The following is a 24,389-nucleotide window of genomic DNA, read 5'->3' as shown; positions in this document are numbered from 1 at the left end:
ACTGTAGGAATGACAAGCCTGGTGCTGCATACAGCTCCCACATCTCTCTTTGGGTTCCTAGTGACTATCCTTCCCCGCACATAGGGCAACCTGTGAGGCTACTTGTACTTTAGCAGATCTGGGGGAGGTTGAAACAATAAGAGCACAGAAGGAAGTACAGGCTAGGACTGAGAGGAGAGGCACAAAAGGCCCCAAGAAGGTCTGGAGGACCCAGATGTGGGTTGATTTGATAAAGGCAAGAGTAGTGAAAGAAAAACTTGATGGGCAGCCCAATAAAATTTTGTTAGAACTGTGGCACTAATTTAGAGCCAGAGCAGTTCCAGCCGCTGAGGTCCAGGACATGGAAACCAGAGTTCAGGCCTCATGCACAGCCTGTGTCCCTACAAAACTTCCTGGGGGACAGTACTCAGGATTCGCCTGAGCCCTCACCCCACAGGAGGATGATTGGGCATCATGGTTCCACTGAGAGGGTGGGGCCAAGGTCCCAACCTTGGGGAATGTGGTGAGGACCAGAGGCTACATGTAGAATTAGCAATTCATTGGTCCCCTGTGAATGTACAATGTGTCCTGGTGCTGGTGAACACAGGAGTTGAGAGTGGTCTCTAATTTATGGCAACCCTGAGCATTTTCCTGGAATCCTGCTATGATAGATGGCTATGCGGTAAGGCAATTAGAGTGAACAAAGCCTAAATTCCATTTGGGATAGGGAATTTACCCCCAAAGGAGTAGACTGTGTACATTTCTCCCATCCCTGAATATATTTTGTGGGTAGATATCCTGCAGGGCCTGTGGTTACAGACTACACTGCAGGTGAGTTCAGACTGAGGGTATGTGTGGTAAAGGCACATACCTGGTGAGCATCATAAAGCCCACTCATAGTCCTTTTAATTCCCAAGTGTGGCCACTGGAAAAGCCAGACAGCTCCTGGCATATGACCGTGTACTACAGGGAACTGAATAAAGTCACACCCCCTTTGCATGCTGCTGTCCCCTCTATAGCAGACATTCTGGACACCCTCAGTCATGAGCTGGGAACGTATCATTATGCAGTAGACCTTGCTAATGCTTTCTTCTCTATTGACATAGCACAGGAAAGTCAGGAACAGTTTGCTTTCATGTGGGAAGGCCGTAAGTGAACATTCACTGTCCTTCCACAGGGTTACTTCCACTGTCCCACCATCTGTCACGGACCTGTAGCCCAGGACTTGGCCACATGGAAGAAACCACATGCGGTGCGGTTGTATTACTACACTGATGATATTATGCTGTCTGATTCTCCTGCAGATTTAGAAGGGTCAGTTCCTAGACGGTTGCAACATATACAAGAAAAAGGATGACTGAACAGCACCAAGGTTCAGGGACCTGGTTTGTCTGTAAAATTCTTGGGGGTTGTCTGGTTGGGTAAAACTGAAGTCATCCCAGAAGCAGTCATAGACAAGGTCCAGACTTTCCCTACCCCTACCACTGTGGCAGTCTTACAAGAGTTTTTGGGTCTTTTGGGCTACTGGAGAGTGTTTATCCCACACTTGGCACAAATTCTGAAGCCCTTACACTGGTTGGTACGAAAGGGCATCAGGTGGGAATGGGATGAGACATGTGGAGCTGCCTTTACTGTTGCTAAGTGAGCAGTCAAGGCCGGGCAGGGTTTGAGTGTAATGGACTCATCAAGGCCCTGTGAGCTAGATGTTCATGTAACTGAAGATGGTTATGGATGGGGCCTTTGGCAGCGGCTTGAACGGATACGCCAACCTACTGGATTCTGGTCACAACTATGGAAAGGAGCAGAGGTCCGGTATGCCTTGATAGAGAAGCAACTGGCTGCTGTGTACCAAGCCTTGCTGGCTATGGAGCCCATCACAGGAACAGCTCCTACCAAGGCAATAACCACCTGTCCCATCACGGGGTGGGTACAAGACTGAACCCAAAGGCCACAGAGTGGCCTGGCACAGATGCCTACACTGGCCAAATGGCGCATATATTTACAGCAGCACAGCGCCCTCACTACTAGCCCCTTAAGTGGTGAACTCCAATGCTTATTGGGGCCAGTGACCTATACCAGTAGAAAGCAGGAAGAACTTATTTTTGAGACATTGGTTGCTGAGAGTCCTTATCAGGAAGAAAAAGCCCCTATACCTGAAGATGCTTGGTATACAGACAGCTCCACTCGTGGGCAGCCCCTGAAGTGGAGGGCTGTGGCTTTCCATCCTAACACTGAGGCCATATGGATGGAGGATGGAGAGGGGAAGAGCAGCCAATGGGCTGAGCTGCGGGCAGTGTGGCTTGTGATCACCCAGGAGCCTTTCCCCACAGCTGTCTGCATTGACAGCTGGGCCGTCTATCGGGGCTTGACCCTGTGGCTACCGATATGGTACCATGCCAACTGGATGGTTGGTCAACGGCCCCTTTGGGGGCAAGAGCTGTGGCAAGACCTATGGGGCTCTGGTCAGACCAAAACAGTTACCATATATCATGTGACTGGATATTTGCCTGTGGCATCCCCAGGGAATGATGAAGCAGACACACTGGCCCAGGTGTGCTGGCTAGAAGGAAGAAAGCCTGCCTCCGATGTGGCCCAATGGCTACATCACCGTTTATTGCATGTGGGGCAAAAGACAGTGTGGGCTGTAGCCCATCAGTGGGGCTTGCCATTGACCTTTGAAGAAGTCAGCAAAGCCCAGAAGGAGTGCCTTGTGTGCTCTAAGAGGGACTTACACTGAATCCCGCAGCAACATGGGACAATAACTGGGCCAAGACCCCTTGTCAGGTGGCAAACAGACTATATTGGGCTTCTGCCCATATCAGAAGGATAGCGGTATGCCATGACTTATGTGGACATGGCTACTGGACTATTGGTTGTTTTTCCTGCACATTGTGCAGATCAGCAAACCACCAAGAGGGGCCTGGAGCGTCTCTGTGCAGCCTATGGCTGGCCACAGGTGACTGGGAGTGATCAAGGCACCCACTTTACTGGACATGCATTACAAGAATGGGTGCAGCAATTTGGGATAAAGTGGAAGTTTCATGTACCATATAACCCTACCAGGGCAGGCATGATAGAGAGGTACAATGGTTTGTTGAACTCTGGCCTGAAGTCGGACACCAAGTCTACAGGGCTGGTAGGTTCGCTTACGGACAGTGCTATGGTGTTTGAATGAGAAACCCTGTAAAGGAGCCTTGAGCCCTGTGGATACACTCACACACCTTGCTGCCTCTCCTATACAACTGTATGTGCAAACCAAAGAAGAGCTATTGAAGCCAGGATATGGCCAGCAGAGCAACATCCTGCTGACAGCCTCAAATGCATTAAACCCTGGAGACACTGTTGAATGGACAAGGCCCTAGAAATTTTGACACACGGACCAGCAATGACTGGCCCTTTTGGCACCTTGGGGAGAAGGCCTGGAAGCTGGCCTCCTGTGTGTTCCTGGAGTAACAGCAGAGTGGTCCCCAAAGATCACAGTAATGTACCCAAAACGTCTGGGAAGTAAGAGCATCTCATGGGGAAGTTTTGTTTTATCTTTATGGCTAGTGCATATACCTCCCACAGCCCTACCTAATGACTCATCTGTAACTCCCATAGGGAGGGGGGTGAAAGTCTGGTATACCCAGTGGTTGGGTGTGATGAGATCCCATTCCTGCCACTGTTCTATCACAGGACCACTCTCTTGCATGTATCCTACTTGATGGACAAGATTTGCCTGCGCTGGTGTCATTAAAACATGTACCTTATTGCCCTTAAGGTTATTTTCTTCTACAGTCCTTGTGGCCTGGATGCACCCTCTGACTGCAGCTGCTGTTGATGATTGCTCTGAACTTTCCACCTCTTCAGCTACTGCCTGCTGGAATGGGGCTTAATTTGCATAGGACTTTGAACCTAACTGAATCCTCTGGCTTGAGGACTGTCATGATTTTATTGCCGTTGCTACTGTATGTCATTAGTCTGGTCACAATGCTCCAGTTTTCTTGCCCAGGGTCCATTGTGGAAGAGGGGGAACAAGTAGATTGTAAGGTGAGATTTCTGGAGGGGTGGCCTGTAAAATTGTAATTATTCCAGAATCTCTTACCTGGCTTTTGTGCATCTCCATATGAGCAGGTGTTTGTAAGGGGTGGAGAGAAATAGTTCATCTCCACATCAATGGGTAATTACCTGGGCTTTGGAGGGCTTATCTGAACCTGAGAGGTTGGGAGGAGGTCTCGCTTGCTTCTGCCGGAGCAGGAGAGAGAAACAGCCCTGGACTGCAGTTTGTAAGCAATAAACAGGTTTTAAACTTTATTTCTCCCTTTGACTCATTTCGGTTTTAGAGGTATTCTGTGACGGGATTTCCTCTCCCTGGAGTTACAAGGTAATACATATTGCAACATCTTTGTATAAACAGAATTTTTTTGGGTGCATTATCTCATTCAATACATCCCAAGATCAGACACATCACAGGTTGCTGTGAAGACTAAACGGCAATGTTCAGAATGTGCCTGACAGGGGTACTGGCATATAGAAAGCTCTCAGTAATTGCTAACTTTTGTTCTTTCTTTCTCTTAATATGTTTGATGTAGAAAGAATTAGAGATAAATTACACCCCCAATCCTTGCCTGAGTTTCATATTTGGGAAAACAGAGATCTAGGATGAAGAGTACCCTGCTCAAAAGGTAAATTAGACTATCTCCATCCACCAGTAGGTGCTCTTTTAATCATACTCCATTCGTTTTCCTATGGTTCTGAGTGTTCATGATACTGTTCGTATTTTAAAATCCACTGTCACTTCAAAACTTTACATCAATATTTGGTTGTATTTTCATTTTGTTGACATACTTTTCCTATTACTATGCCATTTATCAACCTCAGGGTCAACCCATGATGACTGTCATTTCCTATCAACTAGGAACACAGAAAATAAGCACCTTCCCTCTCCTATATTTTGCCAACATTTCATCAAGTTCTATGCATCCTGTTGGGATTTTTGTTGCATAACATTTACACACACACAAAATAACATTCACTTATAATTCAACATAAGTACGATCACTTTGTTGTTACAACAAATACAGTATATTTCATTATCTTTGATTCCTTATTTTACAACCCATGATTTTCTTGACCCAGAGATGCACGCATTCTCTCGTTTGTATAGGCATCCCCCATTTCTGAAACTTCAGCTATGCCACTTTGCTTCTGTGAAAAACCTGTTCCATTAATACCTGCTTCCACTAATTAAAGAATCCAAAAAGGATTTTCACTTTTAAGGGCAAAGGTGGAAAGTATCATTTGGCATTTATTTTGCAGCAAGCCATGTAAAGGCAGAGCACACCCCGAGTGGTGAGAGTGGTGCTGCCCAGCTCCTCCTCCAGGAACCACGCTCAGAGAGTCAAGCCACCACAAGGGAACTGTGGGAGCATCTGTTCTTCAATCTTATCTTGTGTACCCAACTCACTAGCAAGATGTGTCCTAAGGGAGCAGATCAGAAAAGCCTATGAGAGGTTATTTTTTGGATCTGGGAACACCAAAAAAACTTTTACATCAATTAATGGTAACTGCTTCTTTCCTTTATGACATTTTGGCTTATAAAAAGTTTCACAGATACGCTCTACCTTCAGAGAGCAGGGGAAATGTTAATTGAAAAAAATCAATATTGAGAACAGGCTCTCTTTTGCCTATCATATTTTCTATGTATTAGTTTTTCTTGTTTTACCTTATTTAGTGACACCTATTAGTATACTTACTATCTCTAGAAGTGGTTTAATTAAATTTCTTGTATTTTCTAGTTGGTAAATGATATTATCCTGAAGTTTTACACTTATTTTCACTCTTCATTTAGGGATGAAGGTAAAAATGTTCCCAGACAGAAGGGCTCCTCTATAACGTTCCAGTTTTTACAAGACAACTTTATAATGATTTTTAAAACTATCCCTTTATTTCATTCACAGGGTAATGAGCAGGAATGGATGAGATTCGGTATCTGGTTAAGAGGATCACATGACATGGGTTATTATGTCACTAATCTTTTTTCAGTGAAATTTAACTTTCTTGGGACTTCAGCTTAACTCCAGAGAAACACATTTCTGTTTAGCTGTGCTCTCTAGTGTAAGTGAAAACTCGTACTCACAGGTACCATATGCAGGTTCCCACTGCAATGACATCATCTGAAACTTCTCCTCATCCGCCTCTACATCCAGACTGGAAAGATACTGTTTCACTTTCCTTGCCATTTGGGCATCCTCATAGAGTTTCTTGGCATTAAGCAGAGAGCTGCGACGAGCCCTTTTTTTGTGAGCACCACCCTGAACATCCAGCACATTTGAGTTTGTGCTGCCTTGACTCAATGACCTGTAAGAAGAGGCATATCACAGTAAGCAGCTGTAAAGAGGAGACTTAAGAGCAGCAGACTGAAGATTAAAAGAACTTTGTTCTGTTAATGCTATTGCATGCTGATGCAAATGAGTTAAAAGATGAAGAGCATTAATGCAAAGTAACATGGCATTCATGGTAATGTTGAGTTTTAAGACATGGCAAAGGGCAGAATTCAAAAGAAAAAGGCAACAAATTTCCCCTAAGCAACAAATTCCATCAGACCTGTGTTTGTCTTTAAAACCCATAGCACAACTGTGACAAGTAAAAGCATTTGTCTGCCCTGGTGGCCATCTACATACACTAAAGACACGGCAAGAGCCTGGGTCAGGACAGGCCCATCCTCAGCCAAATCTTGGTGCCAGGATGCATCAGCAAGGGAGTTTTTGGGGCAGCTCTGCTTGTCTATGCTGCTTTGGACATGCTACTGCCATCCCCATTCCTGCCTACGGGCTCCCTATGAGCATGGTGACCAATTTTATCAGTGGCCAGATTTGGGCCAAAATTCAAAGAGAACAACCAATAAAAAAAGTAACAGCATTTATACTCAATTCAGTATAGTGAGAGATCAGAAATACAACAGAAAGCTACTCAATCTTCCACTCACATATAAAATGTTTAGATAATATGAGGGTTCTAGGACTGAGGGTCTGGGACCTTTCTTCCACAATGCCTCTGAATGTGATGGAACTACAAGGTGGGTAGAAATAACCACAATTCAAACAAGCTATAGCTTCACCCAACTCTACTTTTTTGGTCAAATGTGCTTATACACAGACTATTTCTAGAACTAATGAAAACAGTCTTAACTATTTGTCCTAACAAGGCTAGCAAACACAAGGTTCTTAAATGATTTTTATTTTAAAGGCAGTTACCTTTCCAAAGTAATGAAAGTATTTTTGGGTTTTCTCAGTTAGCCTCGTATTTACACAACAGTATTCTAAATACACAGACTAAACCGTAGAACAATTTGTTCTTCAGTGCTCACATACCTAGTTTAAAGAAGACACTAAAATTTTAATATTTTCATTGTAAATTAAGTGAAACGAAGTTGTGGAAGTGTTATGGTATTTTTTTTCTTTCACAATTTTAAGATCCCTGAAATAGAGTGTGCCTTACATTCAAAGGCAACTTTCAATTGCTATTGGTCAGACAGAAACTGTAACTCAGCTGTTCCTATTTACACATGCAGAAATTTCAAATCTCAAAGAAGGATTTGTAACAAAATCCAGTTACATTATGAATTACTCTTCCAAGAACCAAATGATGCTGACAAGAATCAACAACACTGTTGATGAATCAGTGAACCTGGTAAATTCAATAACATTCCCAAGGTAAGTGACAAAAGCCAGCCTGAGACCAGCACCAGCAGTTTTTTCTTCTTTTAAGAAATGTTGCATCACCAAAAACCCTTGATGGCACTAAAAGGTAATACTGGGTGGAAAAAAACAAAAAAAACTCATAGCCTTACAAGTGGTTCAGAAGATTCATGTTCTCAATATGAAGTTTTACTCAGAAAGACTTAAGCCAACTTAATTTGCTCATATTTTCCTTTTAATGAATGCAAAAGGGTGTTATGTGATAAAAATACATACCCGTTTATATTAGAGCTCTTTCAGTAACTATAAGGCAATAAGTTCTCAGTGGTAAGAAGGTACTGCAGTGATTTTTCTTAATAGTACATAAAATAATGGTGTGTTCAACTGATGATGTCTTACATTCAAAGGAATGCAGTAAAATCAAGTCCCAACATTTAAGAGCAAAGTCTTAATGCAAATAATTTATCTTACTGGATTGAAAAAAAAAAAAAGAGGTGTCCACAAATCTAGGCTACATACAAAATTCTAATAAATGAAAACACCACGATAGATGATAATGTCTACTAAGCTACATCCAAAACAGAAAATGCTCCAAGGTAAAAACAGAAACATCTATTGCCTGCAGGCATAATATAATGTAAGCCTAAAGCTGAATAAACAATTAACCTGTTATACTTAAACATCCCAATTCCCACTAAGATCTGTTGACCAAGTATTTGTCATAATAGTAATATCAGGAATCAATTTCTATTTTCGGTGAAAAGAACCAGAAAAGACCAAGACATGGATGTATAATACAGAAGAAAACACGTGAGAAACAAACAGAGAAGGGAGAAAGTAGAAGGAAATTCAAGTTCACCACGCATCAACAGAAAATGAGACCACAAGACAAGACTCAAGTTAAAGTGGCTCACAAAAAAATATCTTTCTTACATGTAATAAACTCATCTAACTTCATCATTCACTGTAGTCTTAAATGCTTATGCAATCCCTTCAACTACAAAAACCATCTCATTCTTCATTTAAAAATGCAAAGACTACTTGCAGCATTTGTAAGATGCTACACACTATGATTCTAATTAGATATCTAGCTATGTATAAGCAGAGATCTGAACCTACTTGAACAAAAGGTGAGAGTTTTTGATTCTATTACAGTTTTGAGTGAAATAAGGCAGTCTTTTATTAAAGGTGGTAGGAATTTAAAATAAAATTTTACCAATGTTGTCTCACTGTATTAGTGGATCTGAGGAATTAAAATAATCACATATTTTAATTATTTGGTAACTCATGGGATATGAGCTGTGTCTTTTTGGAAAACTGATGGAAAACCTTTATAAACAAATCTCTTTCACCTTTATACACTTACATATTTATTTTTATAAAACATGGCACTTGAATAAAAGAAAATGGTGTGGATTCTGGAATAAGACTACTCAGGTTTGGATCCACCACTAGTTAGTGGTAAGATCTGGATAATTCTATCTTCCCCACCTTTACCATGGAAATAACAGTATTTGTCTTGTAAGGTAATTGGAGAATTAAATAATTCATATAAAGTGCTTAGAACAGTGTATGGCACAAAGCAAGCACACAATAAATGTTTGCTATCAAAATCATTTAACTGACCCTAATAATTAAAATCTTGGCAGGACTTATGGGACATCAATAATGAAAAAGTAAAGGGAAAAAAAGGCTAGTTCTATCACTACTTTCACCTTGTTAGCAAAAGGCATTTGTCAGGAACGTAGGCTGACAGGGTTAATAGAACGCATGCTATTTTATGGGCGTGCATTAATGAAAAGGATGCAGTATATGTTACAAGTTGCACAACTCCAAATGCATTCGTCTCTACACTTACCCCAGACTTCGCCACCTCTTCTTCCTGTAAGCAAGAGCCACAAACATTGAAGCATGTGTTTGAACAGGAAAGCACAGAAAAAAGACAACAGTTCAGAGTCAGAGAAACTATGGAGACAGAACAGAACAGAACAGAAAAATTTTACTAGGAAAAAAATGGTAGCTTAACAATAACATGACTTTCATGGAATGCAGAGGGGTAAAATGAGTTATGATATGTATTGAAGAAGAAAACAACCCACAATATATTTTTTTAAATATGCTTTTAGACCAATTATATTTTTAATACCTAATTCATCTGAAGGCTTATGTTAATAAGAAGCTTGAGCAACACCAGTTACTTATAAATTTTGAATTCAAAGTTTTTAGGACAGGAAACCTTAAATTAAGGGATAGAACTTTTGAACATTTTATTTCAAAAGGATTTTTTTAGCCACCCATTTAAGTGATAGGATGAAATTACAAGGAACATGAAGATTTATTTAATGTCATTTTAAGTGGAGAAAATGTATTTACAAGAAATTATGACGAGTAAATCTAACTCAAAATGTGAGTAAAGAAATATCATCAAAACATATGAAAACTGCATATCCTTATACTATAACTGGACTGAATAAAGACTGGGTTTATTATTTATTTATTTATATTTGCTCCCCACACCCTCTGGCTGGCCTCAGTGTGCCCCCAAGCTTGCACCCCTAACCACGAGCCCCAGGCCCAAGATTGTTTTTCAGTCAGCAAATTGAATGTTAAAATAAAGGGGTTACTTTGTCCATAGTAGATAACATATACCACCAAAATAGATAATTACTTGCTTACTGAAAAAGATGGTATATTTCAGTAACGGCTGAAAAATGAAACTGATTTAAATCCAACTGAATTCACCTAATGTAATTATAAATGTTTTATTTTCTCCTATCTTGTATTCTATTTAGCCCAGGCCATTCCCAAAAAAACAGCCAAGTTTATTAATTTTCTCCTCTATTCTTCCTCCTTTGCTCACTTCTGAAACCTAGCTGGTACAGTACTTAGTATATTTATTAACTGGCCTGGAAGCATCACCCAGTCATTATGTCGTAAGGAATCAGGGTCCATGTAAGACACAGGGAGTGGTGGTGCCATCAAACAGGGACATGCAACAAAAACAAAAACTCAAAAAACAAAGAAACAAACAAACCCTCCTTCAGGTTTGCTTTGGTCTCTGGTTCTATTTCTGCTCCCACACTGTTCAGCGATGACATCTCGCATGACATGTGGGGATTCCCAGGGGCAGAAGAAGGCCGAGTAAGAAAGAAGAGGCCTGACACGCCCTTCCTCCCTGAGGATCTCTAAACTACAGCAACCATCAGACACTGCTTACAAAAACAAAGACTCCTGAACAGTGATTTAAACAAAAGAAAACAAAACAAGAACAAAAAACCAATCAAACACTAATTCTGTTTGATCTCTAAATTTTTCAGCCACAGGAATTGTGTCTGCCTCTGTCAATACTTCATTTTTAAAGCTCTACACAATAGGCTCATAAGAAAATCAGATAAAAAATTAAAACCCTAATGTCTATTAATGTGAAACTTATAGAAGTAACAGGGAACAGACTGAAAACACACTTATTATATTCTAAATTCTAAAGAAATTACTTACAAAATAAACGGCAATACTATGACTTAAGAAGAATATATTTGAGAAGAATGAAGTATGACTTAAATATAAATAGGCCTTCAAAAATATTCAAAAAAATAAAGACATACACAGACTAATACTTCCATTGTAGGTTAGAAACCAGCTGAAAGCATTTGTCCCTGTGATGACTTCCCTAAAGATCACAATTTTCTTATATTCAAGTTAGCTGACATTTTAAGTAACGTTAACAATACAGAACTACCCATGTACTCAAAGAGGTAATGAACAACTAGGGTTCAATCTCAGCGAAGGATGTAATCCCAGGCACACCACCTAACTGCTCTGAGCTTCAATTTCTTCATATGTAACACGAAGGGCAATACCACCTACCTTTAAGGATTATTGTGATAAACTACTACTTAAGACTGACTTATGCACTTCATACAGCACATAACAAATGGCAGATGGTCAATAAATGATAAATATTATTATATCACTCTTGACGCCACTCTGTAACACCTTTACACATTTCAAAGCCATACCTCTGTCGGAACATCATAGCTGGGTCCATGTTAGCAGAAGTCATTCGAACAACCTGACGGATTTCCTTGGCAATCATTCTTAGCTTCTCAAAATTTACCAAGCCATCTACTTTGGAGTCATTTCCTATGGAATACAAGAAATTTTAAAATTTTCAAAATTAAAATATCTGTGTAACAGTAACGGAGGTCATGTTATTTTTCTTGGGGAGGAGGCACAAATCAGAACCTTCTTTACCATACTGCCACTTCTGTTTTTAAGAATTGATAAAACTCCTAGAAGGCTGAACCTTGCTCCCAGGGAATTAGCTACTGTGGAGAATTCTATTTCTATGGGAGTAATGATTATGAATACTGGAAAGCAATACACTGCATTACCTTCTAAAATCAATTTTATTATGTTATTGACTATAAAATGTGAGTTCCCTCAAATTTACTCTCCAGATGTTCAGCCCACTCTTAGGCGGGTACCTGTATTTGTTTTTTCGGGTGGCAAGGTACAACATTTGAAAACATAGGTTCCAGTCAGGAGTCACAAGAGTGACCTTTGGGCTTAATTAATCCAGTAAGTTTTCTCTGGTTTATAAGACTTTAAGAAATTGTTAAATGAGTTGTCAACATTCAAGAAGTGGAAGATCTCCCACGAAAACAAGAATTCCTGCTCTTGAAGAGAAAAAGGGAGAGGTCAGATGGGAGATTAAATAATAGTATGTCTGCTTTCCCAAGTGGCAATAATTAATTAAACTTAGGAGGTGGCTGGCTCATAAGGGTAGACACTTTCTAGTTTGCCTTTCACCTTCCCTTTCCAAGAATTTGAATTTACAATCATGACTTTAATCATTTACATAAATTTGCTTGTTCATAAATTCTGTAATTTTTGTTGCTGTTAATTAAGTACTCTGAGGAAAATTCACACAACTTCCAAAAATGGTTTACTTTTCTTTGAAGAAAGTAGGTATGAGACCAGACTTAGTCCATCTGTTGTTGGCTTACCCAGTTTAAACCACAAGGCAATCTGCTTACTGCAGTGTTTCTTTTCACACCTGTAACAGTTAGTGCTACCCAACTGACCTTCCACAGTAGCCTCAGGAGCCTCCATGGAACTCCAGTCCCTATGGATAAATTTGAGAACCAAGTGGTTCTGGAACAGCTGGTCTCCCTTCTCATAGTAAACAGCACATCTACATGTCTCAACATTGAGTTGGAAACAAAACAATTACCAAAAATACTTTCAAGTCATATGAACATGTTTTGAAGGAACATGTCAGAAAAATGTATCTGAAGCCTTTTTATATAAAAAGGAGTGATAATGAAGAGGGGGCAGTAAAACAATGTAATTTTTTTAGCAGGAGATATTTTTTATCAGTTTTGGAAAATTCTATCTTCAGTTTTTTTATCTGTCCTCTTCCAGCCTCTCCTGTAGGGATTTTTATTTCTATTTTATCTAACTTTTCTAATTGTTCTCAGCAAGAGAGTGACTTTGGATTGTTAGCACACCTAGTAACCTGGCAAAAGCAAGTTGAACAACTCTCCTGCTGAGAACAATTAGAAAAGTTAGATAAAAATAGAAAGCATAAAAAAATTAATGTGTTAAAGCATCAAAAAGCTGCCAAGGCAGTGAAGATCTGTAAGAGGAGTGAAGACCCGGGGAAGGTCAGCACTTCCCAGTAACCAACCCCTTGGGACATACGCCGATGTCAGAAATGGGGGATAATGAGCTGAAAAGCTGAGTGGTGCTACTCTGACTTCTACGGTTAGAGGAAAACAGTGCACATTCAGGTAGGCCTCCAATGCTTTGGGTTGGAATCTTGAAGGGCTATATCCTGGGACTAAGGATGAACTGAATGTAGACTGAGATAAAAGTCATGCTATTTGATTATCACAAAATGTGAAAATAGATTAAAGTGATTTTGGATTGTTAGCACACCTAGTAACCTGGCAAAAGCAAGCTTTAATTCTCTTTGGAGGAATGAACATCATTTGAAACCTCAGATATTTCTGTAACTTTTAATACACAACATCCATTTGCTCAAAAATAATCAGAGCCATCAACAGAAAAGATAATGTGACTAAAATATAAGAGGAAAAAAAAGACAAGAGAAAGTGATCCACAAAGGATTCAGATTATGGAGTAATAAAGACAGACTTTAAAATAAATATGCTGAGTGTGTGCAAAAATATAAACAACAAAGACTTTGGCAGAGAACATGAAGACATAAAAAAATGCATATTGTAAAACAACACAGTAATTGGAATTACGGACTGAATGATAAATTTAGCAACAAATTAGACATGACTGAAGAGAAAATTAATAAACTGGACAAAGGGGTTGGAAGAAGATGTCCAGAATGAGGCATGGGGAGACAAAAATATAAAAAATACAGAAGAGTGTAATATGAGACAGCAGGGGCAGTGATCAAGTCTAATGGGGGTGAAATAAAAATCCCTACAGGAGAGGCTGGAAGAGGACATAAAAAAACTGAAGATACGGTTTTCCAAAATTGATAAAAAATATCAAACCACAGGTTTCAAGATGTCCTATAAATAAATCATTAAAACAAAAACTGAAATGCCACACCTAGCCACATCATAGCAAAACTAGGGGAAAACAGAGATAAAAAGAAGATAAAATTATAAAGAAGCTATTGGAAAAGGGGCAGAACATAATCAAAGGAGCAGTAAAATAAGACTGACAACTGACTTCTCAACATTAACAGTGGAAGCCAGGAGACAACAGAATGTTATTTCAGAATGTTCAAAGAAGGTAACTGCCAACTAAAATTTTGCCTTAAGAATATGAAGACATTTTCAGATAAATAAAAACTAAGAGTTTATCACCAGCAGACTTGCACTTAAGGAAATAAACAATACTCTATAGGGAAAAAAATATAACCACAGGGAAGGTTTGAAATACAGGAAGAATAAAATACAGTAATATCATCAAAAAAGTAAAGCTAAATTAACACTGACTTTACATGTAGAAAATATGTGGGATTTAAAGGCACAGCAACTAGTGCATGTAAATCAGGAGGTCAGTAAAATTTAAATTGTCCAAGTACCTTGCATTGCCTGACACACAGTGCTAATGAATAGTAAACTAATTAACCTATCAGTAAGTATAAATATTATAGTGTTCAGTGTTCAAAAGTAGAAAAATAGTAAAACAGTGTATAGTTAGCAAGATGATGGAGTAGGACAAATACCATACACAAAAACCAACTCAGGGAAACTGCAGATAAAACATATGGTGAAGAGCAATACATTAGGCTTTTAAAACTACAAACACTGTTTGTTCATCAAAAGATAACCTCAGAAGAGTCAAAAGGCAAGTTGTACTATACCCATGGTTTATAAAAAATTCTTAAAAACATAACACACATATAAGACAACCTCATAAAAAACAGGCATGAAACCCAAACTAGTAACTGACAAAAGAGACAAATGTAGAAAGGCGTGTTCAAGTCCTAGACTACTATTCATTAGTAGTCTAGGAAATGCAAATTAAACCACACCATTATTGGAATGAGTAGAAATAAATGAATTTACCAGGTGTTGGTTAGGACAAGAAACAATGAGAACTCTAATAACAACGTCAATGTTCCACCTTAGCAGATAATGCCAAACCATTCTCTAAAGCTGATTATACAAGTATCAGGACCCTCAGATTCCACCCTGAATTATTTTGAACAAAAATGCATGTGCAGTAAGATCTATGCAATATTCACAGCAGCACCACTCATACAGGTAAACAGTGGAAACTATTAGTTGCTTATCAACAGTGTATAACTCCACTGTACTGCAGTCATGTCATGGAATACTATAATGAAGTAAGCTACCCTCAAAACCAGGGAAGAATCTCACAAATCTGATGTTGACCAAAATAAGCCACAAACCAAATCAGATCAAACTAAAACATAAGAAAATAAACATACTTTTGATTCCATTTATAAAAAGCTCAAGGACAGCTAAAAACAAACCACAGTATAAGTCAGGACAGTTTTTTTACCTTTGGGGAAGAGAATAAGAGTGGTAAATGGGAAGGGGCATGAGTGGGGCTTAAGGGAGGCAGGCAATGTTTTAGTTTTGACCTGAATGTTGGTTACATGGGAGTTTGCTTTGTCATCATCCACTTGTTTGGGGCACTTTTCTGTATGTGTTGAGTAGTTCCATAAAAAAAGTTGGAAGGAAAAGTACTACTATACAAAACAACAAATATGATCAAACAGTATGGTCTTGGAATAAGTCAAGTTTACGTTTGAGTGCAGAGGGTAAACACTTAAATTTGTTAATGTCAATAATGTGCATTTTGGATTCCCTAAATTTGCAGCATTTAACTAGGTAAGGCTTTAGTGACATATAATCCCTAGGCTGGAAATTAAGCATAATAAATCATAATTCTGTAGAATTGGCAAAAGCTAAACTAGGTAATTTTCAAATAACTTTGAAATACCTTCATGTAGAAATGTCATATCTTTCTTGACAACAGGGAAGAGTGGAATAATTGGAGGCTGCATGCTTTGACTACTAAGAATATTTCTATACTTGGCCATGTTTCTAGATGGATCAAAAAGGTCTTGCAGATCTTGGAGGTGTTTCTCATACTTGCTTGGTAACTTTTCCCAGGTACCTCTGAGTCGTGCTACAGATGCCAGGTTCAAGCCACTGCCAAAGATGAGAATAAAAACATGAAAAAGGGACTTGGGGAAGAGAGAGAACTAGTCATTTAAGTGTAAACATTAAGTTTCTCTAATAAAGCCAAAACAAGCAGGTACATATTTCAATGTGTTGAAATTAAGAGGAGAGCCAGGAAATAAATAAATAAAAAGCAAGTAGGTAAAAAAGTAAGCAAGCAAATAAATAAATAAATAAACGGGACTCCTTGATCTTAAAATAAGGAAAACTTCTTTCAGAGGAGCTGTATTACTTGCCTACAGTTCTTGTTTTATAGTTGACATATAAGTGACAAATATATTAATTCTGTAAAATAGACATTTAACTTGAAAAAACCTTAATGTATCACAATGTTTTTGCTTGCTTTACTTAGGAGTAATTATGGAAATATTATCTATTTGAAAGTAGTTTAAATAATGCTAACACAACTGTCATATAATAATTGATGCAAGTTCTGGGGCTGAGGCAGCTTCTTTCTCTGAGATGTTGCTGCTCATATCCCAGATTCCAATACTTCCATGTCTGTAGATTCTAATCCTGTCCCCGAGGCCTCCATATATTCAGTGTCTTTTTCCTACTGGATTTAAGCTCACATAAACCTAAGCTGAAAATAATTCATGCCCACTAGGCTGCACTCCTATCTATCCCTTTACTGCTAACTACCATTCCATAGGTAGGCTGCCAAATGAACAGTGCACATATAATGGCTCCATTTCATGCTACTTAATCCCTCATTTTTTTCTTTTAGTTGAAGAATTAAATTCTGATTTTTTTTCTAATTGAAGTTTAGTTGACAGACAATATTACGTTAGTTTCAGGTGTACAACATAGTCATCTGACATCTATACACATTATAAAATGCTCACTACAGTAAATGTAGTTACCATCTGTCACCATACAAAGACATTACAATATCATCAACTATGTTCCCTATGCTGTGTTTTACATGCCCATGATTGATTTTATCACTGGATGTTTGTACCTCTTTAACCTCTTCACCTATTCTGCCTGTGATCCCTCTGGCAACCAACAGTTTGTTCTCTGTATTTCTACGTCTGCTTCTGTTTTGTTTTGTTTTGTTTTTTAGATTCCACATGCAAGTGAAATCATATGGTATTTGTCTTTCTATGTCGTACTTATTTCACTTTGGATAATATCCTCTAGGTTCATCCACGCTGTTGCAAATGGCAAGATTTCTTTCCTTTTTATGGAGCAACATACCATTGTGTGTATGTGCCACATCTCCATTATCCACTTATCTACTGATGGGCACTTAGGTTGCTTCCATATCCTGGTTAATGTAAACAACTGCTGCAATGAACATAGAGGGGGTATGTATCTTTTTGAATTAGTGTTTGTTTTCCTTGGGTAAACACCTAGAAGTGGGACTGCTGGATCACATGGTATTTGTTTGTAATTTTTTTGAGGAACATCTTATTTTTCCATATCAGCCACCTGACTTTTACCCACACTTTTATTTAAAAAGTTCTCTTGACTTTTGATTTTAAGGTGAGGAGTTAAGATATCTTTATTCCCTATGCTTCTCAGAAATTAAGCCAAACATCTATAATGACAAATAACACAAATGTACATTTCATCTCCACTGAAACTAAGAGATACCTGTAACTCCTAAACAGATGAAAAAGGCTGCCAAAAGGTAGTCAAGGTCAAACAGGGGTATGAGAAATGCTGAAAAAGGATGCCCAGAGATGAAGATCTCAATGAGAGCTGGTAAAGCACAGTCCTCCAAAACAGGTAACTCACCCTGAATGCAAAACCAGCCATCCCCAACTTGGAACATGACAGTGTTCACAGGGTGAGAGAATTAGGCAGGGGCTAGACTCTTTACCAGAGAGTACTAGAGGAAGTAAGACTAAAACAATACACACAGTGATATAACACTGTGGTGGGAAGCAAGTTAACAGTGACACAGGACAGAAAGGAGAAACTCTTCTGAAGTACCCTTTAAGCTGAAAATCTCCACTTGCTGGAAGTAAGTAAAGGTAAAAATACTTCACAGACAAGCCCAATTCCTGTTAGCCTGTAATATGGCCCTGGCTCCTCTTCAACATGAACCTCCTGCAAATACTTGGTACAGGAAAACTCATGTCACCCAAAAAGAAAGAATGAACAATGGATTATAACAAGCTGCTACAGGGAAAAACAAAGAATATAAAACAAAAATGATGCCAACAATCAAATAAAAACTAGGACTAGCCAACGACCTAGCCATAACTTAAATGATTATAAAGCATATAAAGAAGTTCATGTAGTGATGTAAGTCAAGAGCTTGGGGAAAATATGGTAACAAAAATTGGTTAAAAAAACAAAAAACAAAAAACTAGTAAAGCTCACAAAAGAAATGAAAGAAAAAATAAAACCAACACAGAAATGAAGGCCACATTGGAAACCTATATAAAGAAAAAAAGATACTGTTAAAATCTTGTGCAAGTGACATGGAGGAAAGGATTAACAGAAGCAACCAATGGAAATGGACAGAAGTGAAAAGGATTAGAGAGAAAACAGTGGATATGGAAGACAAAGAAAACAGTGGATATGGAAGATAAAGGAGATCTAAAATCTGCATAATGGGTATCCCTGAAGAAGGAAACAAAACTGGAACTGAAAAAATATTCAAAGGTACAATTTGAGAAAAATTTCCAGAAACAAAAAAGGAATTGCATCTACAGACTGAACAGACACCACTGTTCAAGAGAAACGAATACAGAACTAAAAGAAACATTCACATAAAGATAAAATTCTTCAGAGGCAGGGAAAGAACCTGGAGAATACTCTCAAAAACTTGAGTGCTGCATAAAATGCTAGCTGTGGAGCCACAGTCTATGAGACTCCCAAGAAATAACATGAGGTAAGAATTTTAAAGCCAAATAAATTGTCATTCAAGTTAAAAAAAAACTCAGTTTTACATCTAGTATCACAAAACCATACACAAATATTTTTACAAACTTACCTTATTATTGCAAACATGGAATTGAAGTTTTTACATTCTCGACAATGAAGTGCAATTTTAATAAAATGCTTAATAATCTTCATTCGTTTCAGCTGATTTGATTCGGTTAAAATCTCCGATGCAACCCAGAATGTCTCTTGATTAATAATGTCCTCAAATTCTTTCAAGTGAGTATTCCCGGTTTTGGAATCTAATTTAAAAAGGTCATCAATATATTCAGTAGGCTCAATATTACGAAACAAATCAAAGTCTCTCATTGACAGCTGAGTGGCCACCTCAATGGTACTGAGCTGCAGCATGGAGAGTTGACTTTCCTTAACTAGTTCTTGAGCATCTTCATCTGAACATAAGGTTTCTGTTTCCATGTTATTTTTTAAATAATACCTAAAAGGAAAATAATTGTTTTTATAAGTGATTTCATTTATAAGAGCATTTTCCCTCTTTATTATTTCAAAATATCATTATACTGTCAATAACTTTTTGTCAAAAATTTTAGAGGCATATTCACATACAGATGAAATGGAAAACTAACATTTTAAATGAGAAAAATTTTTTTAAATTGTCCTGTGATCCCACCATTTGACATCAATTATTTTAAAGAGTAAAAATATTATGCTGTGAACTTAATCATTTTATGAAACTACTCACAGAATGTGTGAATAATTGTGTGTACATTCTTGAAAAGAAAAGCTTGACAAGCGCTGTACTTGTCTATCTGACACATAGTAGGTACTATATGAATATCTGTTCATGGACAGCATGAACAGACACCTGAAACAAGCATGTTTACATCTCTATTCAGAAGCTGTTGTTCAATTCAATTCCTTCTTTATTTCTAAATTTCCAAGAGAAGCAAAGAATAAAACCCACAAAGGAGAGGAAACTCTTCCACTAATGATTTCTCCTTTGTTAAATACAAAAACTCATTCCAGCAAATGGCACTGATCAGCAACCACAGAGAAGATCCTTATTTTCCTTTCCTCTTTTTGGATCAATAATTCTATGGCACTTAAAAGGTAAGAGACAGGTTTCACGGTTGGGAAGTATCTTGCACATGGCTGTTCTAGGGAAAAGGTGTAACACACGGCATCACATGTAGCTTTTACTTCTTTTCTAACATACAACATGACCTAAGCCGAAGTTTGTGTCCATCTATTTTTTACTGTCAAGGAGCTAAATCTTTTCTTCTCTTGCCTTTATACTGTTCACGTGCCTCAGAGAATACCACAAATAATAGTGCTGAGATTCATTAATCTATAGATAAAAAAATGATATCTAATATTTATAAAGTGTGTTATGTTTATTAATTCACTTAATTCTTATAACATTCCTCTGAGGCAGAGTCTATTATAATCATCCCCATTTATTGCTGGGAAATTTAGGCACAGAGAAACTAAGTAACTTGCCCAACATCAGTTATTTGGGATTTGAATCTGGGCCTCTGGCTCTGGGGTCTATGCTTCCAACCGTCATCTATGGACGGCAAGGCCAAGTTAATACAATCTCTTAACAGCAGCCCTGACAAGCAGTCCTCTTAAGGTTCCCAAGGACCTCATTCTACATGTGAACATAGACTCACTAAAAAGATTACATTATTCTCAGAACATCACTGGAGTAAATATAAAGAACTACTGAAACAATCTTCAAGGTCATCAAATAATTTTCAGAGCACATTTTTAATAATTTTTTGCTTATTCATAAAAGGAAAACTACTTAGAAAAGGAATTCCAAAAATTATGGTTTCTTCTGTTTAAAGTACATCTTGGTCATAATAAAAACAAATTTATGAATCCATAGATACACACTCAGATACATGTACAGGCACATGACATTTAGTTTCCTCCTCTGTAAAACAGGACTGGAGGCCAGCAGTGGACCTGACATCAGCAGGAGGGCTACCACACCCGAGTGAGCTGTCCCACCTGTTGTCCTCCCACTTCCGAGGAGCTCACCTGACAAGTGCTAACACTCAAGACTCCATTTACAGAGACACGAAAAGCTCAAAAAAGAGAAAACCTACTTTAATTTTAGAGAGAACTCAGTGGCCCTAAAACATGATGTTTCTATTTAAAATATCTGTTTTAACTTGGAACCTTCAAAAACACATCTAGAAATAAGTCCATTCACTAAAAGCACATTCACCTTCCATTAAGCTGGATTCTGTCAGCCAATTTGGAAAACTGATCCGGAAGTCTTCTCTGTTTTATGACACCCTCAGGAGTAACAGAAACTTCACAGAGAGAATAGGTGTCCGATGCACCAGTCAAACCAAACTCGTGAACAGCATGACAAACAACTTCTTTAGCTGTAGTGTCTTTACTGATGATAATATAGCAACTTTGTTGATCTGCTTTGAAAACTCTTATAACTTGATCAGGTATATCTATATAAATACAAAAATGTGCCTTGTTATTTTCAAGAAAATTACTTTTAAATTCTTCAAAAAAGTAGTTTGGAACACAAGGATCCCTCTACACAGTGAGATATATGCTTCTATTTTAGAATGCTAAGAGGAATTACTGTTGAATTTATTGACAAATAAATATATCTATTTTTTCAAGTGACCAAATATTAACACGTGTTCACAGGAAAACACACAGAACAGATGAAAATTAGTCATACTGTATATACACTTTAAAGCCACAATTTTTTTCATGTATTATAAACATTTTGATGCCATTAAATGTTCTACAAAACAATTTTTAATGGAAGGACAGAACTCCATAATGTGTATTTTATATTTTTAAATTGCCCAAACCCTTAATGACAGATATTTATGTTATGTATCATTTTCTATTATAAATAACATCATAAGTCCACCTGCCTTCCATTGCCAACTAAATAAATCTTTGCAGACAATCTGATTATTTCCTCTAGAAAATCCAAAGAAAAAGAAATGCTGAGTTAGAGGGCATGTGTATTTTTAAGGTTTTGAGATATGCTGCCAAACTGTTTTCCAGGATTATAATACAAGAGTGTAAGGAGAGCAATTAGTCACACTCTTTTAACAAAAGTGTTCATTAAATTTTTTTTCCACTTTCAAAGACCCATGTTTTTCTTTCTTCTAAATATATGTCATTATTGTAATTTCATTTCTTTGGTTACTGGTGATATTCACTGCTTTAATGAGCCATTAGTATTTCTTCCTTTTTAAAAATATTTTTTGGTATTTTTTTAATGTATTTTCCCTACTTAATTGCACTAGAGACCACCACTTAGTCTACTACATAGTGTAGATTGTAAATGTTTTTCCTAGTTTTTATATTCTATTTATCTTAATATTTAAAATTTTTAATATTCATTTGGTTAAATCTCAGTCGTCACCTTTGTGATTTTTGCTGTTAGTAGATAAATTCCAACTCAAGATGTTTACATGATATGCACATGTAAATAATACTATACTCCCCTCTTATTTTACCTTATTTCATTTCATTATACAGTAGTGATTAAAACTTCCTGAACAATATTCAGTGGGCTAGTTTTTAATACAATTAGATGTAAGTTAGAAGTGATCTGACATCATGGAAAAAATGCTAGAGTTTTCCCTATGATAACAAATCATTGTTATGAAATTTTCTTTTTTTTTTAAAACTAGGAAAAATGTATTACTGTCAATTTTTTGTGTGACCACTATAGCTGCAGTGGGTTAGAGGGATTTTGGTGTGTCAAGTAATGGTATAAAGTTTGTTTAGCATTACCTTCTTAGCATTATATACACTGCTAACTTTTAGAGAAAAAGGAAAATTACAAACTTGTCTCAAAATCATCTGATATTTATACAATTCTACCTAAAGGAAAGAAGAGAGTGATGAAATAGTTGTGGCAGGAAATAACTTCATGGAATAAAGTACTCTCCTGAGGCTGAGGACACAGAAAGACAGACTGACTCTCAGGACTGGAAGATTGACTTAAATATGTCTGAATATAATTTCAGGGAGGAGTCTAGCCAACAGATGTTGAATGTTCTGGGTACACTGTCAATTTGGAAGGAGTGTGTTTTATCTATTCAGGTCCCTTTTGTAATATGTATGCACCAAACTGCCTTCCTTGATGTATACAAATATATGAGTCACCAAATGCCTCTGGTTCATATTTCTCTGCAGAGTCAATCCTTAGGATGCTGCTGACACCATTAGGTTTTTAAACCTACAAGGCTTAAAGTCAGACAATTTTATAATCCACCAAAATCAGAGTGATCCTCTACCCTGGACTAGGAAATGATTGCAAGCAGATAGAAATTCCAGTTTGCCAAGAGAAAGATACTGAACAAAAGGGTTTCCATTATCCCTTTTAACTCTATAAAAAGGATCAAATGACATACTATTACTACCTGTATTGTCCCTACCCTCTTTACAAAAACAGGTCTCGTTGTCCAGGGCTCTAGAATTGGATCAGGTTACTAGATTTTGGGGGGCTGAACCTCAGCTAGCAGAACTGGCTAACACTAAGGGAATGGGGAAATGTTCTATTCCCTTTATTAATGTCTTGAGAGAAGTTTATTCACAAAGACAGGCTGGGAATTTGCATACATTTCATTTTTTCACCTCTTGCTGTCAACATACTGTAACATTTTCTGGGAAAGAACACAGAGGTGTGTATCTTATCGGTGTAAAAAAAGTCATGCTGTGTTACAGCCATTTGTTTCCCATGTGAAGGACAAACTGTTACATAGTTGCATAAGAAGGACTCAGGCATCATAAATGGGTAGTCTAACAGATCCACAAATGGGATTCTTCAAGGGCACCCTGTAACTCAAACCCTGGTGAATTTGCCGAGGCAATAAATGTCACCTTGGAAAACCATTTGAGAGACATGAGAGGAAAAATATTCTCTGCACTGATATTGGTATCAGGGTAAACCTTCTCTATTTTAGAAATATTAATATAAAATACATTTGCATTTGTAAATGTACTTGTTACTGGGAGAACATCGTACAGCAAAACAGCATCTGACACAAGGGATACAAATGTTATTTATGAATGGTGAACAGAAGGTTAGAGGTTGAATCAAGGAAATATGACCTAATTATTTCAAATTTTAGACATGAACATAGAATACACATAAATATATAAT

The 24,389-nt window shown here is 37.7% G+C and overlaps 1 protein-coding gene across 18 annotated transcripts in view; it reads right to left on the bottom strand.

Annotated features, from left to right (window-relative positions):
* The window catches only part of RAPGEF6 (Rap guanine nucleotide exchange factor 6), a 235,842-nt gene that overhangs the window by 29,216 nt on the left and 182,237 nt on the right, over positions 1-24,389 (bottom strand). For 14 of the 18 annotated variants that reach the window (XR_012125294.1, XR_012125293.1, XM_073222084.1 and 11 more), the window contains 6 exons: positions 21,459-21,699; positions 19,317-19,700; positions 16,125-16,336; positions 11,678-11,801; positions 9,517-9,540; positions 6,098-6,318 (listed from right to left, as the gene is read on the bottom strand). Coding sequence is in view for 16 of the 18 variants with exons in the window: in XM_073222084.1 (XP_073078185.1) it covers positions 6,098-6,318; positions 9,517-9,540; positions 11,678-11,801; positions 16,125-16,336; positions 19,317-19,700; positions 21,459-21,699 (1,206 nt within the window). In the remaining 2 variants the exon portion in view is untranslated. The remainder of the gene's footprint in view (positions 1-6,097; positions 6,319-9,516; positions 9,541-11,677; positions 11,802-16,124; positions 16,337-19,316; positions 19,701-21,458; positions 21,700-24,389) is intronic. The other 4 variants (XM_037023441.2, XM_073222078.1, XM_073222080.1 and 1 more) reach the window with 1 other exon arrangement.

The sequence above is a fragment of the Manis javanica genome, chromosome 14, assembly GCF_040802235.1.
Source record: "Manis javanica isolate MJ-LG chromosome 14, MJ_LKY, whole genome shotgun sequence".
Taxonomy (NCBI): Eukaryota; Metazoa; Chordata; class Mammalia; order Pholidota; family Manidae; genus Manis; species Manis javanica.
The sequence above is the reverse complement of the archived record's forward strand: the minus strand, read 5'-3'. Positions and strand labels throughout refer to the sequence as shown.